This window comes from Colletotrichum navitas (assembly GCF_030913465.1).
Source record: "Colletotrichum navitas strain CBS 125086 chromosome Unknown LY79scaffold_115, whole genome shotgun sequence".
Classification (NCBI taxonomy): domain Eukaryota; kingdom Fungi; phylum Ascomycota; class Sordariomycetes; order Glomerellales; family Glomerellaceae; genus Colletotrichum; species Colletotrichum navitas.
The window spans coordinates 45,906-63,384 of NW_026850661.1; the positions used below are offsets into that span (position 1 = coordinate 45,906).

Genomic DNA, 17,479 nt, shown 5'->3' on the forward strand with positions numbered 1-17,479 from the left:
TATATAGACCTTTTTTCCTTTATTTTCTATCTCTATCTCTCTCTTAAAACCTTACGTCTTATTTTTTATTTTTAAAGGAATATATATCTTCTTTAACTTCCTTGCTTAATAGTATTTAACACTTTTACTTTTATAAAGGTCTAAGAATTATATCTTATAACCTACTAACCTACTAATAAACCTTCCTAAGTAACTATAATTATAAAGAATAAACTAGTCCTCTATAACTATAAGTTAAGTAGTAATAAGCTTAACTAACCTTAAAAAGAAGATACTACTTTAGTAAATCTAAATTTACTATTAATCTCCTTTCTAAAGAAGGTAACCTAAAGTAAGTTCTATTATAATAATAGCTATAAGGGTAATATACTTAAAATAAAACTAAGAATAAACCTATAGCCTTAGTAAGCTAACCTAGGAGTATATCCTCTTAACTAGCCAAGTAAGTAAATAAGTATAAGTAATTTAATAATAAAAGAAAAGTTAGTCTATAATTAAATACTTATTATTAAGAGAATTAAATCTTAGTTTTATAGAGAAATATAGTAAAGGTTTATTATTAGCCTTTATAATTTTACTAAAGATCCTAAAGACTCTAAGGACCTATACCTCTAATAATATAAGGTTGAAAGGTATCTTAAGTAAGCTATTAAGGTATATAAAAAAAAGAACCTAAGGAGGTCCCAGATAAAAAGCTAACTACTAATAACACTATAAACTTTACTTTTTAAACTAGTAAAGTTATTAAGGCTATTATAAAGCTTAATAAAAAAAAGTTACTATAAGTATACTTATCTCTAAATTAAAGTATAAGTAAATTAGAACTTAGAGGACTACTTAGTATACTTCTTTTACTTTAAAAAGTAGCTATAGAAACACCTAGAGAGGTAAAAAGTTAAGATTAGTAAACTAAGAAATATAGTACTAGTAGCTAAAAGACTATAGGAAGAACTAGCTAGTTACTAATTAACTACTAAGCTAAAGACCTATAGTGCTAAAGAGGCTAAGGTATTAGAAGTTCTAGCTAAGAGGCTAAAAATAAATTAATATATCTACTATAGATATAAAGGTTATAAATTAGTATAATACTAGTTAATTATAAATATAATACTTATAGCTAAAAAGGCTATATTATAAGATATTACTAATAGGTTATTAAAAACTTAGTAACCTAGACTAGTAAAAGGCCTATAGCTATAGTCTAGTAAGTTATAGCTATAAGTAAAGAACTATTAAAAGCTAAAAAGATTATAAATATATAAAGTATAGTAACTATATAAGTAAATAAGGATATATAGGCCTAGATATATATAGAATATATAAAAAATAAAGTGTTCTTAGATAGTAAATAATTACTAAAAGTATACTAATAAACTAATTAATAGACTAATAAAGCTAAAACCTAGCTTATAGGTAGACTAGATAAAGCTAAATAAAATAAATAGACTAGTAAGACTAAAACCTAGCTTATAGGTAGACTAAATAAGGCTAAATAAAATAAATAGACTAGTAAAGCTAGAACCTAGCTAATAAGTAGACTAAATAACACTAAATAAAAAAATAATAATATTTTAATAATAATTTAGTAATAATAATATAATAATAAGTAATAAAATAAATAAATAACTAGTAATTACCTTAGAGACTATAAGTTAGCTTAAAGGCTAAGTCTTTAGAAAAGAAAGGTAATTATAAGGAATATAGATAGTCTACTAGGTATTAAGGGCTAGATACTATAGATTAATTATTTAGTAATTAGTTAGTAATATATTATTAATAGACATTAAGGGATTCCTTTAGTAGACAGTTAGAAGGCTAAGTTAAAGTCTTATAATATACTGTTGTAAAAAACGACGCCGTTAATTACAGGCAGTAATTAACGCCTTATATCACCTTGTGTGACACACCCCCCCAGATTGCAGAGACACTTCTGTGTTGTGTAATCTGCTTCTTGGCTGGCAGGGAAGCTACCATGACCCCCCTCCGTGATCCATTAAGTCCTAATCAGGGGTCTTGAATTAATCGCTGTAATAGAAGAACGCTCGGCTGACTAAGCTTAATAAGGTCCATCGGCCCCATGGTGTCTACAAGGGGAATCGAACCCCCAGGATCTATGATGCTCAGACGCTAACTCTGCACTTATACCGTAAAGGCACAATGCAGAGCGAACTAGGCTCATAACTGTCGTAAAAAACGACGCCGTTAATTATGGGCAGTAATTAACGCCTTATATTACCTTGTGTAACATATACCTATACCTACGTTTTTTTACCTATATTATTCTCTAGAATTAGCTTCTAGCTATAATCCTATTATAATATTTTTATATTTTTAAAATAATATATAAAATATAAAATATAGATAGTATATATTAAATAAAAGAATAAATTTATTAGTAACCTTAACCTTAACTTTAAAGCTACTTATACTTAATTAAAGTAGAATTTATATTTATTATTATTATAATCTTACTATATTTCTAGTGTAACCTTAAGCTTTATAACTATAGTATACTCTTTAAAGCCCTTAATAAAAATCTATTTTAAATGTATTTTCCCTTAATACACTGTTAATAGCTAAGAATACTAGAGAAGTCCTTAGAATACCTTAGAAATAAGTATAAGTAATCCCCTTATATCCCTAGGTCTAGTTATTTAGTTAGATCTATAAGCTCTATTACTTATAATAATATAACACTATTATATCTTATCTCTTATTTACCTCTCTTACCTCTTATCTTAACCTTTATTACCCCTTTTGTCTCTAAAATATAGTAAGTTTAATAAGAAAGTAAGCTAGACACTTTCTTATTATACCTTAAAGAGTACTATTTTAACTATTACTTAAAAATCTAAATCTTCTTAGAAATAGAAATAACTTTATATAGAAATACTAATAAGATTTAAAAAGTAAGAAAAAGTAGTATAGAAATTCTTCTTTAACCTTAACCTTATACCTAGTCTTAGGGAACTTAGGTGGTGTGCTAAGCCTGTCTATAGACCGTTTAGGCAAATACCTAAAAGATTAACCAATGTTGGCACTTCGTGCCAGCATTACACCACATATACACTTATTAAGGGAAGTCCCTACTTATTCCCTTACATGACGCCTACTTTGAAGGCGATGATGGCTCCCCGCGGCCTGCTGAACCCCAAACTTTACAAAGGCTGTCTGTAGGAGGCCCCTGGCTTTTCCCCTAATAGGTTCTCCTATCTTCCCGCTGATGTTAATGATCAGGCCAAAAGCGTATCTGTTCCAAAAAGTAAGGTTTGTAGCTCGGGCCGGATACCTTTTGCGGGCGGGGGACCGTTATCCGCACTCTCATATTATGAACGCCCCATCAGCTTTGCAACATTGGGTCGAGAGATTCGACGCTTAATCCTGACATAGTGTCCGTCTCGACCGTCTTCTCTCTCCATGGCTTCTGACAAGAATGATGCCTCATACGGGGCTCAGGAACTTAGGGCCCTGGTCTCCCAGGCGCTGCACGTTCCAGAGAACTCTATTCACGATGGTGACTCCTTTGTCAGTCTTGGGGGTACGTAAACAGCTATTCTGATGGCCTTCCTACACGCAAATCTTACAGGACTATCGTAGGCGACTCCTTCAAAGTCGTACGGCTGTATCAGAAATGCATCAGTTTAGGCCTGGATGTACGCATCCAAGACATCCTCAAACGGCCGCTGGGAGAGATAATTGCTCTCGCGGATCGATCCGGATGTAAACTAAGCCGATATGTCAACAGTGAGCCAGCAAGATTTTCGCTAATGCCGTCCGAGTACGACTTTAGCAGGGCTTACAAGCACATCCAAGAGAAGTATGGCCTGGCGCCAGATGCCATCCAAGACGTCCACCCGTGCAGCCCAATGCAGGAGAGCATGTACATCGGCCAAAAGCTGAGCTCGACGCCCCTCTATCGGACTCGCGGTCTCTTCTTGGCACACCGCAGACTTGACCTGCGCGACTTTGAAAGGGCATGGAGCAACGTCGTCCAAAGACACCAGTCGCTCCGGACAGTCTTTGTAGAAACTTCGGACCCAAGCTCGGGTCGAGCTCTGGATGCGGTCATATTGGAGAAATATCCATCCGCCGTGACAGTGACGACCGACGCCGGCCATGTCCATGAGATTGTCGAGAGATTCCATAACAAGCCCTGCCAGGCGACTTCGGACCGCACTGAACCAAACGAATCGCGGCATAAAGTCACCGTTTACATCTCCGGCGGCCAGACACTTGTTGAGTTCGATCTAAGTCATTTGTCAATAGACGGAGAATCATTAACGATACTCGTCAATGATCTGACGAGAGCGCTCATCGGCCAGAAAGTCGACAAGCCAGCCCCAAGCTACCGGAGGTACATCGACTATCTCCAGAACCAGGCTGATGAAGATGCTGCGCTCGACTACTGGGTGGAGTACTTGGACGGCGCCGAGCCGTGCTGCTTCCCGGCCATGAACGACAACAGCGCCGGCGACGAGGGCTCGTCTCAGGTGATAGAAATCATGCCTGCCGTCCACGGTGAGACACTGGAGCTCATTCAGGCCTTCTGCCGTGGCGCCAACACAACCGTGTTCGGCGCGTTACAGGCGGTATGGGCCCTCGTCCTCTACGCGTACACGGGAGACGACGACGTGTGCTTTGGCTACCTCTCATCCGGACGGGACCTTCCCATCAGCGGTGCTTTCGACATTGTCGGACCGATGATGAGCCTCCTCGTGTGTCGGGTGCGATGCGTGGCAAAGAGGACCGTCGGTGACCTCGTCGACGCCGTTAGGGATGACTTTGTCAACGCGATGCCGTACCAGTGCTACTCTCTAGGCAAAGTGCGACGGATACTGGGCATGAACGAGACGTCGAGGCTGTTCAATACGATTGTGACAGCCTACCACTCCTCGTCAACCCCGGTTGTCAACGTCGGGACCGACGGTGAGGTTCTCAAGATGCTCGCCAGAAGCAACACCTCCGAGTTCGACCTTGTGCTCAAAATTGTCGCCTCGGACCGCGACCTGAGCATAAGGCTCGCCTACGCCACCGCCACCCTGTCTCGAGCTATGGCCGAGAGGGTCTCGCAGACCTTCTCCGCCTTCCTCGAAAGGCTTATTAGAGTCGGTCGCACTGCGGGCTGCCACGTAAGTCGTATTATTGGAATCGGTCCTCGTGACGCGCGTCAGATCTCCGCCTTGAACTCTGTCACCAGCGGCCTGTGTACCGAGGCGGCGTGTGTCCACGAGCTCATCGAGCGGCAGGCGCGCCTACGGCCAGCAGCGCCCGCCATTTATGCCTGGGATGGCGAGATGAGCTACCGGGAACTGGATGAGGCGGCCGACATCGTCGTGCGTCATATTGCGAGCCTCGGTATAGGGCCGGGAGCGTACATTGCTCTTTGCTTCGACAAGTCCCTGTGGTATTCTGTCGCGCTTTTGGGCGTCTTGAAGAGCGGCAACGCCTTTGTGCCCATTGATGTCGAGAATCCTACATCACGCAGGCTGGAAATCCTGCAGCAACTGGGCATTGGCGGGAACTCGGGCCTAGTCATTTGTTCGAGCAGCCAGGCTTCATCCTTGAAGCATCTCAGCGGACATGTGCTTCAATTACCTTGTGCGAAGCTCGACGCCGAGCTGCGCTCGCCCTCTCTTCCAGTGTCTGTTGACCATCCGGCCTATGTCATCTTCACGTCGGGTTCTACCGGAACACCCAAGGGTGTCATTGTGGACCATCGAGCATACACATACGCTGTCCATGCTCACAGCGGCGGCATTCGTATCGATCAGGACTCCAGGGTCCTCCAGTTTGCCTCGTACGGCTTTGACACCAGCATTGAAGATCATCTGACCACGTTGGCTGTGGGTGCCTGCTTGTGCGTGCCCTCGGACGAAGACCGTCATACTCTCCTGGGCCTCGCATCTTTTGCTCGTAGCTCTGGCGCCAACTGGGCGCACCTCACGCCGTCCTTTGCCGCCATGCTGCCCCCCTCCCTCCTGCCGACGATCCGCTACATGGTTCTCGGCGGCGAGCCGATGACGGGGGATAACATTCGCATCTGGTCCTGCCCATCTCCCGGACCGCAGCTCATTCAGGTCTATGGACCGTCCGAGTGCTGCGTGACAAGCACCATCACCCAGCCCGTACTCCCTGACAGCGACCCAACCGACATTGGCACCGCGCTGCCCGGCTGTAAAACATGGATTGTCAAGCCCAGCGACCCGGACAGTCTCCAAGTGGTCGGAGCTGTGGGCGAGCTGCTAGTCGAAGGCCCAATTCTTGCCAAGGGCTATCTCGGTGATGCCGAGCGGACTAGCATTGCCTTCGTCGAGGGCCTGCGCTGGGCCCCCGACAAGAGACTTTATCGAACGGGCGACCTGGTGCGGTACGACTCGGCCGGACACCTGCACTTTGTCGGTCGCCGGGACACTCAGGTCAAGCTCCGCGGTCAGAGGATAGAGCTTAGGGAGATCGAGCGGCGGTTGGCACTCAACCCTTCGGTCCAGCACTGCCTCCTCCTTGTCCCCGGATCAGGACCATGTGCAGGGCGGCTCATCGCCATAGTGGCACCCAGGGAAGCCGAAACGCCCGACATGAAAACGCGCCCCCCGACGTCTCGGTTCTGCCGTTGTCCATTGAACTCTGCGAGGATACGCCTTGGCTTGACCGCGTCGACGATTTGAGGAGCTTTCTCGTCGAGAGGCTTCCCGCGTACATGAACCCGGACATCTGGGTGCTTGTCCGAGCCATTCCAAGGAATTCATCAGGCAAGCTCGATAGACGAAAGGCAGCCCGATGGCTCGAGGGTCTCGCGACAGAGGACTTCTCGCACCTAATCACGCTGCAGGAGAGGGAGTCCAAAGAATACCAGCCCACCGAACAGGATTTTACCATGCGGCGCATCTGGAGTGAGGTCTTAAATATTCGGGAGGACGACGTGGGCTGGAACACGTCCTTTTATCATCTGGGTAAGTACTCCTACATCGTCCGATGTTTTCTTAATGTTGAACTCCCACGGCAGGCGGCGATTCCATTTCAGCCATGGCACTCAGTAGCTTGGCGCAGCGTGGAGGCGTGGCCACGTCTCCCGCCGATATCCTCCGGCACAAGACCATCATGAACATCACGAGGGCAGCTTCGAAAAGACAACCGCCGCGGAGTGACACCGACAAGTCAGCCGCAAGTACAGACTCTTCTGCATCCGAGTTCGTACCGTTATCGCCTATACAGCGATTGCACTTTGAAGCGTCACCTCAGGGGGACTCGCTTGATCAACAAAGCGTGGTGATGCAAGTCACAAAGGAATTGGACCAGAAAGAGCTCCTCAGAGCCATAGACTCTGTTTTTGAAGCGCACCCCATGCTACGTGCCCGCTTCGAGTGTCATGACGGTGTGTGGAAGCAGCGGCTGCCTCCCAGCTCTGCCTCAGCCGCAGCCCCCGCCGATACTCACGACTACCGGGCCCGCTTCCACAATCGAGATGAGCCTGGTTATGTTCTGGAGTGTATTGCCGAGTCGCAGGCGTCCATTGATTTCGTCCACGGCCCGCTAGCGGCCTTTGATGTGTTCAAGGACGAGACCCAGACTCTCTTATCGGCAACGATCCACCACTTGGTCGTTGATACCGTCTCGTGGCGGATACTATTTCGGGAGCTGGAAGAATTTCTCAAAGACGGGACACGCCCGGCACCCGAGGCCACCCCGTTTCAGGCATGGTCCTCAGCGCAATGTGAGTTCGCGTCTGAATTGGATCCGCAACGTGTCCTGCCGGCCCACGAAGAGACTTTGGCAGTGGATTTGGGATTCTGGGGCATGGATGGCAAAGAAAACACGCATTTTCATGTGACGTCCCGTGACTTATATGTCGATGAGCGTCGCTGTGTGCCACGGAGCGGAACTGAGCACGGTGACATTGATATCGTCTCTGCTGTCTTGGAGTCGTTTGAGAAGGTGTTCGGACGCCACCCCATCCTTTTCCAGGAGGGTCATGGCCGAGAGCCGTTCGCTCCCCATCTGGATCCATCAAGCACAGTTGGCTGGTTCACAACCTTTTGCCCAGTTGTCGTCCCCAAGTGTCGTGATGACATGACCAAAATCGTCCACGAGGCCAGGTTGCGCACGCCACTTAACGGCCTGGCGTACTTTGCTTCGCGGTTCCTCAGCGAGGACGGTGCCAAGGCCTTTGGAAACCGTCACTCGCCGATGGAAGTCACGCTCAACTATCTGGGATCGTTTCAGCAGTTCCAGAGGAGCGACTCGGTCTTCAGACGGTGCGGTCAAGAATTGACCGACAAGGTATCCAACATAAGGCGACGTAAGCGAGGGCACGCTTCGAGATACGCCCTCATTTCCCTATTAGCAGTCCCAGGAGATTGCGGGCTGCGCATTCACGTCGAATGGAGCACGCACATGAGGCACCAGGACAAGATCAACGAATGGCTATCTCAACTGGAAGAGAATCTACGACAAACCCATCTCTGCGGCCAGCCCATGCTAGAATCCCCTGGACGCAGAGCGCCTTTTGGTACTCCGATGCCCTCTGCCTTCGGCATGAAACGCAGCCAGGTTGAAGCCGTACTAATGCTAGCCGAATCCAGGCTGGGGCTTGAACCCAGCCATATAGAATCTGTATACCCCTGCTCTCCGCTCCAGAGCAGCCTGATTCTCTCGCAACTGAAGAAGCCAGGCACTAACGACTATGAACAACGCTTTATCCTCAAACTCTCACGGAGGAACGGAGGGCTCGTCGACCTCGATAGGTTGACGGCCGCTTGGAAGCGGCTCGTCGCATCCCATCCCATCATGCGCACCATTTTTCTTGAGGACATGTCGGGAACCTTTATACAGGTCGTGTTGCGGTCCGTGGATGTCCAAGTTGAACTTCTCCCCACGAAAGAAGACGCATCGTCTCTCTGGGCGACCTGGGATCCGCGCCTCCGATGCCCCGGACCTCTGGGTGGCAGCGTGCATCACAGGCTCGGCATCCGCGTCGCCGCCGACGGATCTGTCTACTGCCTGCTGGCCAAAAACCACCTAATCACGGACGGCACAACATCTCGACTTTTGTTAATTAATCTCATAGCTGCATATGACGGCGCACCACTGGGCGAGACGTACACATTTGCAACCTATGTCGACTACACTTGCCAACAAGACAAACGGGCTGCCGTTCGATATTGGACTACCTACCTTGAGGGCGCCAGGCCTTGCTGCTTCCCCCGCCTACGGACATGTTTGCCACAGAGAGATCAACCGAACGAGTTCGTTCGCGCGAGCGGCGTCGTGCCGGATACATCCCTCGTCGACATGGTATCCAGGAAGCTTGAGGTGACCCGCGCGGCAGTCTTCCAGGCAGCTTGGGCGACGGTTCTGTCGGTGTATGTCGGCCGTGACGACGTAGTCTTTGGGCTCCTCTCTCACGGAAGAAGCATTCCGGTTACTGGCGCTGCAAAGATGATTGGCCCGATGGCCGGTATGGTGCCGATGAGGGTCCGCATCGATGGGAGGAGGACCGAGATGAAGGAGGTGGTGAACGCTGTGCACCACGACAACATAGAGCACACCTCCCAGGAGCATGCGCTCCTGTCACTGGCTGAGATACAGCACACTTCTGATTACAAGGGGGGAGCTATGTTCAACACGATACTCAACTACCAAAAAAGGAGTCGAGGTGACGCCTTCGCGTCTGGTAGCCTTAGATGTGAGCTGGTCTTTTCGCGCGACACGAGCGAGGTACGTCTCTCAGGTCTAACGAATTGCAATTTGCCATGTTCTTTTTATCTTAAGCCAACATTCATCTCGAACGTCATTCGAAAGAAACTGACAGTCCCTTCGGGTCTTAGTTCGATGTTGCCGTTTCCGTGACCCAAGACGGCGACGACGATGGCTTTCGCGTCACCATTGAGTCACCAGCATACTTCATGTCCAAGATTCAGACAGAGCGTCTTCTGGCAGTATACCTCCAAGCTGTTCTGCAAATATGTGTTGGGCTTGACCGGCGGCCCCCTGATCTCGAACTCTCCACCACGCTCGATATGCAGCAGGTGGTGGAATGGAACAAAGCATCGTCGCAGCTAGAGACCAGCCGTCGTTGCATTCATGGTATGATTGACGAGACGGCAGATCGCCAGCCTTCAAGCCCGGCCATCTCATCTTGGGATGGCGAACTCTCGTACGCGGAACTGAACGACCTGTCTAAGAGGCTGGCGTCCCGTTTGCAGACTCTGGGCACCAGACCGGGGGCCGTGGTGGTCCTGTGCTTCGAGAAGTCTCTCTGGGCCGTCGTGTCCATGTTAGCAGTCGCCAGGTCAGGAGCGGCCTTTGTGCACATCGACCCTGCAGGGCCATCTAAAAGAATCGAGTCCATCGTGGGACAGACGAAGCCGGCGCTGGGCCTCGGGTCGGTGTCTGGTTACGAAAAGCTCTCACGCCACATTCGGCCGGTCATCGTTGTTGACCGAAGCCTAGTAGAGGGAATCCCCTCCGTCAGCAACGTCTCTGACGTGGCCGTTGATCCCGGAAGCGTGCTATATATCTGCTTCACTTCCGGCACGACCGGCACGCCCAAAGGGGTTGTGATCCCGCATGAGTCCTTCTGCTCCGCTGTGGCATCCAACAGCTCTGAGCTACAAATCACAGCCGAGTCGAGAGTGCTTCAGTTTACGCACTTCTGCTTCGACGCGTGCCTCGAGGAGACTTTTACAGTCCTCGTGGCTGGCGGCTGCATTTGCATCCCATCAGAGGAGGAGAGAATCTCAGACCTGGCAGGATTCGGAGTGCGGAAGAGTGTAAACTGGGCCGCATTTACGCCATCTCTGCTACGCACCCTCAACCCGGACGAGCTGGCGTCATCGGTGCGCTTCATCACTGTCCACGCCGAACCCATGTGCGGCGACCTCGTCAGCCGCTGGGCGTCAAAGGTGCACATGAGACCGTCTTACGGTCCGACCGAGTGCTCCGTCACCAGCACTGTCGGCGCACGAATGACAGCCTACTCGGATCCCGCCAATATCGGCCGCCCTGTTGGGTGCCACGCATGGATCGCGCACCCGGAAAACCACAGGATTCTGGCCCCTGTTGGGGCCGTGGGTGAGTTGCTCCTAGAAGGTCCTATAGTTGGCAAGGGGTACTGGGGAGACCAGGCCAAGACTGACGCGGCCTTTGTTGAACCACCGGACTGGTGGGGTCGCGTTGTAGACTCTGAGCCATTCAGGTCTCGACGGAGGGTTTATAAGACTGGGGACTTGGTGAGGTACGCCGAAGACGGCAGTTTGCTTATCCTAGGACGCAAAGACGACTCCCAGGTCAAGATCCGTGGGCAGCGGGTGGAGCTAAAGGAAATACAACACCATATGGATAACCTGCCAGGCACAGTGCGGTGCAGCATGGCGCTGGTGCCGGTCTCCGGGATATTGAACGGTCGACTAGTGGCCGTTGCGAGTATTGAGGCTCTGCAATCGGACGGCGATACTGGCTGCGGCGGCCTTTCGGTGTTCACAAAGAACGAACTAGGCGTCGAGGGCTTGCGGGTGATACAGGATGCATTGGACGAAATCACGACGTTCCTAGCGGACCACCTCCCGAGATACATGATTCCAGACACTTGGCTTTTTGTCAAAAGTCTGCCGGTACAGACTTCGTTCAAACTCGACCGTCAGCGGGTTGGCAACTGGGTAGCTGGCTTGGATCGTGAGACGATGGAGGCTGCACTCGAGGTGCAGCGTAAGGAAGGGTCCAAGGGACAGCGCGGCACAGCTACCGAGGAGATTATCCGTAACATATGGGCAAATGTGCTTCGTACAGAGGCTGGTCAGTATCGTCACAACTCAATCATTGGCAGTCGGTGCGGTATTGTTGACTTGGAACACGTACGCATAGATTCGATAGGACTTGACCAGTCCTTCTTGAGGCTCGGAGGCGACTCTATTCACGGTAAACAGCTGTTTTGATCGATACCCTGAGGCTCCGTGGACTGACGAGGCGTGTCATCTCTTTAGCAATCGAAACCGTGCGTCTCTGTAGGGAAGCAGGACTCGACATATCGACTTACGACGTCCTCGCTAACCCGACCGTCCGAGGCTTAGCCGTCGTCTTGGCCGAAATTGCGAGTCGAAAGAAGGTACCTACGCCATCACAGTCGCTCGAGGTCCGCATCGGGTTGTTGCCGTCATCGACGGCGAACATGCCGCAGAGAGGAGTCGTTCAAGAAGACAACGTAGAAGCCGTGTTGGCCTGCACGCCGCTCCAGCAAAGAATGTACACCGCCTTCTTCCAGATGGCACAGAAGCCCTATCTCGTCAACAACCTCGTGTCGCTCGGCTTGTTGGACAATGACGGCGTCGCCGCGGCGTGGCAGCGCCTCGTTGACAGGCACGGTATCCTGAGGAGTGTCTTCGTCGAGGACCCTCAGTCCGGGCATGTCTACCAAAAGGTCCTGAAGAAGTGGGAGGCCGATATCACGTCTTGCTCTGTGCGGTGCGAGGCCGACGCCGTAGAGCACAGCAGGCGCCACGTCCAAACGGCCCGCACGAGTTTCCTACGAAACAATTTGCCACCCTGGTCGATTTGCATCTACTCCCTTCCCAGCGGCATTTTGTTGGCACATCTCGTCTTTGGGCATGTCCTGCTCGACCACGTCAGTCTGTATCACCTATTGGCTGACTTCGGAGCCCTCGCCCACAGCCAGACTCCGGCCCCGGACCCGGCTCCGGCCCCACCCGGCTTCGGTACGTACACACGCTACCTCGAGAAGACGCGTCATCTGGACAATGGAAACGCGTACTGGACAGTACAACTAAGGGGTGTCGAACCGTGCTGCGTTCCTGTCGAGCCTGCAGCTACCGCCGTCGGTCAAGGGGACTCGCATGCCACTGGGATCGTCCGGTTCTCGGTTCCGCTGACGGGAGCGGTGCACGAGTTCTTGCGTGAAACCGAGACGACACTCTCGAATCTGCTGCAGCTAGCGTGGGCGATGCTCCTGCATCTTTACCTGGATGGGCGGCAGTGGGTGTTATTTGGGCATCTCGTGTCTGATCGAGACATTCACTTGCCGCAGGCACAAGAAATTGTAGGGCCAATGTTGGCAATGATGGTGACACGCGTGGAGCTGAATCAAGACATGCGGATAGAAGAGGTTATCGGCAGCCTCCAGTCCGAGTTTGCTCGAGGACTTCAACACCGGACCTTTGACCTGACGGTCGTTGAACGGGAGCTCGGGCATAGGCGGGGAGGGTTATTCAACACCATGTTCAACTATCGCAAGGTCAAGTTTGTCGGCCATGCAAGCATCAAGGTCCGTTCGATTTGGAGCCAGGACCCCCACGAGGTAAGATGAACAGAATGGCTCAGTGCTGCAATGTCTGTGATTCGAATGACCCTGGCCGCTGACCGCATCCCATGGCAGCAAATTCTGGTCCTCGCCTTCAACGACGGGGTTGTGGGGCTAGACGCTAGCATCACATTTTACAAGTCGCTATATACGGAGGCCACAGTGAGGGCCATCAGCAAGTGTTATTGCCGGATATTAAATGAGCTGATACTGGATCGCCGGGCGACGGTGGGATCCATCAGGCGGCGGGTGGGCTCTTTTGCTGTGTAAGGTCGCCGACAGAAGGCGGCAGTAACAGTATTCTACAACCACTTCCAACGTAGGGAAGGCTTGACAGTTGTTTGGAGAGCTTATACAGGCTCTGAGATACGGTAGGATCTAGACCCTAATATTACATGAGATTCTGGTTTTCAAGGCCTCCAACCTTGAGCCAGTCCCTATGCAGTCTTTATCCTCTCAAGTACAGAAAAAGAACAAACAGCGACGATGACTCCCAACCCCCCCTCGCCACGGCTTCCCATCTACGAGAAGAGAGAGGTGTTGGGTCGAAAGGATGAGGGTGCTGATGGAGAGGCAGGCTATGACGGTCCACTGGATCGAAACGACGACCGGGAGGAAAACAGCTCAATGGCGGGGGCGGCTGTCGATCAAAGGTTGGAGTTCTTCTTGGCTGGCACTCTCATCTCTCTCATCGCGCTCATCGTGGTGCGGGTCGGGCGTTAGGGGCTGCGACGATACCTTACGAGGCCAAGGCTTTAAGTAAGTCGCCTACATCTTGGGTTAGAACCACGATCTTCTTGACGCCGAGTCTTGCCGGTTTGCTTGCAAACTAGCCAAGAGGTTCATAGTCACCGACTTACTAACAGCGCTTTACTTAAAGCAACCCTATTAACTAACTTTATTAACTAACTAGTTAACTTTATAAATAGCTTTATATTAACTCACTAACTTTAAGGCTAAAGTTAGGTTAGTTAATTAATTTATATAGAGTTAGTAGTATAATGTTAGCTACTGTAGATAAATATTAGAGTTATTAGATTAACTCTAATGACTTATTACTAGTAAATCCTTAGATAATTAGCCATAGATCTACTAAGGATTTATAGTAATAAGTTAGTTATTTAACTAACTAACCTATAATAGTTATCTTTCTTTTCTTTATATATAATAGAAAATATAGTTACCTTAATTATTTATTAATTACTACTAATATATAGTTATCTCTTTAACTATATATAGTAATTACTTACTAGTAAGCCTTTTCTTATAACTTTATAATATTTAATTAAAGTAGTCTATAAAACCTAATTACGTAAGAAATATAGTCTATTTTTACTTTAGTAGTACGTTTATTAATTTATCTACTATTATCTTAGCTAATAAGATATAGACTACTTTAATCTTTTATTTACTATTTCTAAGTGTAATGTTAGTTAATAGTTAGTAGTAGTAGTAGTAGAAGAGAAAAGGGATCTTATAAGTGCTCTCTATATCGTAGTGTTTTAGATATAGGTGTTTTAATATATAATAATAGATATAACTATATAAGCTAGAAAATCCAGCACTGTTTTAATTATAACCTTATCTATATTTCAAGTATTCACCAAGAGACGCAGCTGAGTCCCTCCTCATCACAAGGATATTTCGGCTTCACCTGCAGTTATCGCCATACCTCTTAGCTTACATATCCTTTGATAAACTCCAGAGAGATCCAAGATTTCAGTAAACTACTCACCACCTGCCAGTCTGGAGGGTAGGGCACAGCGTGGACAGTCAACTCGTCCATGTCAGGCACTGGGCTTTTGAGAATAATGTTGACGAGGTATGAGGTGCAGTGAATAGTGTGGCTGTAGTTGAATGGCGGATCAAAGCCCTTGTTCAGCCACAGGTGCGTTTGCCGTAGCGTATACATGCAGTGCACAACATGCTCGCGCTTCGTCAGCCACAAGGTTGTCAGCACTCGGTTTGCTGGATCGACCTCGACGGTGCCCTTGCTGTCATAGAACCGGTGCCACGGCCCTGCTTCGAGGAACCCGCGGATCAGCTCCTGGTTGTCGGGGTCCTGGACGCGCTCACGCGGGTACCAGTGGAAGCTGATGGGGTCCCAGTCGCACCCGCGCTCCAAGGCCACTTCGGGACGGGCGCCGTTGGGCGCGCATAGATATCCCGACAAATCGAGCTGAGGACGGCTGCCGCTGTCTGCAGAGTACTCCAGGCCAGCAGCTTGTAACCTGTTGTAGAGCGTTACCAGAGCTGCAACGAGAAGCACTAGGAAGACACAAGTCCATATCTTGTTCAAGATAGGTCGCACCGGTCGTCTATGCGACGCTTCATCAAACTCGACTGGTCTGTGGTGCATGGAAGAGTGCAGGTGAAGCTCTTCAAACGGAAGCATTCGCGTTTCTGCTTCTGATCCCAAGTCCAAGGATGAAATGCCGGCGTCGGGGGCTTCCTGTTGCCAGCTCATCGTCAAGATTGGTTTATGCAAACTTGGAAGTCCTACCTGCATGATTGAATCTGTATACCATCACTCGGTCGCTAAAGTTCCTCTACAGAGTCGTATCTGCAGTACGATATCCTGGGATACTCTTACCCCGTCCTCCTCCTCTGTAGCTAGCGCCCCGGAAGGCAGGGGGATGCTGGCGACAAGACGGAGTTGGATCTTCTGGTTGGGGAGGAGGATGCGGGGTGAGGGTTTGATCTGGCTCAGACAGACGCGGAGCCGGCCGGAAAGCTTCAATCTTGCCGATCAAGCTGCGCTGGACCACACTTACCCTTTAGGAGCGAGTCGCGTCGATCAGATGCTTAACCCCCCATCCGCGGCTACTCAGTTCTCCGACTGTGAATAGCCGTCATTATGTACCTTCCGACCCTGCAGGGAACCGCCTTGGATTAGTACCCCAGTATGGATTGTTCTGTAGGAGCACGCGACGGGGTCAGTGGTGGTAAAGCACTTTGAGGTCTGCGTCGTTTGTGGAATGAGATCTATGGATACTACCCTACACGGCGTGACTGCCGAGATATTTGGTGTGAGAAGCCGTCTGTCGGGCATACTCTCTCATCTCCCGCAATCACACAGCTACTAATGCGAACCAGTCATTTGCATCAAGATTATGAGTTCATCATCATCGGGTCAAGACCGGAGGGCGCGCTTTGGCTACATGGCACTTTCAGCATCCTCATCCTGTGAAGTGACCGATCTTACATCATGGGATAGCTACCGGGGTAGGTTCCTTGGGCCACACGACGGGTTTGTGTCCAAGTGCAAGCGCCTATGGGTCATTGTGCTGTTGGGCGTTTACTCTCTGGTTATGACGATCCTGGTAATGGTAATCGCAGACGCGTGTAGCGTCCAGGTTTCTACGCCACTCGGTGGCGACCCGAACGGCTTCGTGCCAGCTGGGGTGGGCGCGCCAATGCACTGGAAGACGTTTGTGCGCAATGACAGCAATCCTTACCACATTCCCGACGACGTGTTCACGGACCAGACCAAGACAAGAAAGACTGTTGACAGACTGATACAGATACATTGTAAGCAGGCAGCGATGGTCCTCCATGGCCGACTGTAATGCTAAAAGACGGCTCTGGCCGAGTATAACAGCATCGGCGGTCCGTATCAACGGCCGTCACGCCCGCTGGGTCCACGATGACGGCAGTGTGTCCACCTTGCCAGCAACTTTCACGCCTCCCAGTATGGGTCAGGAACAAGTTTACTTTCTTCGGGGCCTATATCAGATGCGCTGTATAGTAAGTAGACTTGGTATTCTCTTCTCTCGTACGAGGCCCGCCTCTCTGAACGTGTAACAGGCTGTCTTACTGCAGGCCTACGGCGACAGCATCCACGGCCGAAACACGTCGGTAGCCGTCACCGCTGAGACCGAGACTGATGGAGAGGACAACCAAGATGTCTGGCACTGGCCCCCGGAGCACGTGGCGTACTGCCTCAACGTCTTGGCGGACGGTGTCCAGTGCACGGCCGACGCAACGCCGCTCTCATTCGTCAACGGTTTTGGTTCCGGTCGCTTGACAGACGGCCAACAGACGTGGTGTCGTGACTGGGACGACCTACGTGGGTGGGCAGCGAACGAGAAGCGCAGCGTGCCCACGGCCCAGGGAGGTTCTGCGCTCAAAGGGCCGTTTGGCCAGCTGTGGCGAACAGTCTTGCCTTGA

The 17,479-nt window shown here is 49.7% G+C and overlaps 3 protein-coding genes across 3 annotated transcripts; 2 read left to right on the plus strand and 1 right to left on the minus strand.

Moving 5' to 3' along the window:
- Positions 1–3,122: 3,122 nt before the first annotated feature.
- Positions 3,123–13,695, plus strand: LY79DRAFT_678481 (amino acid adenylation domain-containing protein). Its single transcript, XM_060564501.1, is given in 8 exon segments — positions 3,123–3,538; positions 3,598–6,545; positions 6,557–6,950; positions 7,004–9,714; positions 9,825–11,790; positions 11,860–11,913; positions 11,979–13,306; positions 13,385–13,695. 8 exon segments carry the CDS (start codon positions 3,418–3,420, stop codon positions 13,577–13,579), a joined length of 9,717 nt encoding a protein of 3,238 aa, XP_060408199.1. The 5' UTR covers positions 3,123–3,417; the 3' UTR covers positions 13,580–13,695.
- Positions 13,696–14,984: 1,289 nt separating this feature from the next.
- Positions 14,985–15,668, minus strand: LY79DRAFT_527654 (uncharacterized protein; the record flags this gene model as incomplete). The annotated part of the gene is made up of 1 exon (XM_060555950.1): positions 14,985–15,668. The coding sequence occupies one exon, from the start codon at positions 15,666–15,668 to the stop codon at positions 14,985–14,987; it is 684 nt and encodes a 227-aa protein (XP_060408200.1).
- Positions 15,669–16,214: 546 nt separating this feature from the next.
- LY79DRAFT_653645 (uncharacterized protein) lies at positions 16,215–17,479 on the plus strand (the record flags this gene model as incomplete). The annotated part of the gene is made up of 4 exons (XM_060562608.1): positions 16,215–16,244; positions 16,573–16,840; positions 16,911–17,056; positions 17,117–17,479. The coding sequence occupies 4 exons, from the start codon at positions 16,215–16,217 to the stop codon at positions 17,477–17,479; spliced, it is 807 nt and encodes a 268-aa protein (XP_060408201.1).

Excerpts from the sequence above, each read along its gene's own strand:
- LY79DRAFT_678481 (XM_060564501.1), top strand. The coding sequence starts at position 3,418 with ATGGCTTCTGACAAGAATGATGCCTCATACGGGGCTCAGGAACTTAGG. Across the intron at positions 6,951-7,003 it reads CACGTCCTTTTATCATCTGG|GCGGCGATTCCATTTCAGCC; the intron begins GTAAGTACTCCT and ends CTCCCACGGCAG. Across the intron at positions 9,715-9,824 it reads TTTCGCGCGACACGAGCGAG|TTCGATGTTGCCGTTTCCGT; the intron begins GTACGTCTCTCA and ends TTCGGGTCTTAG.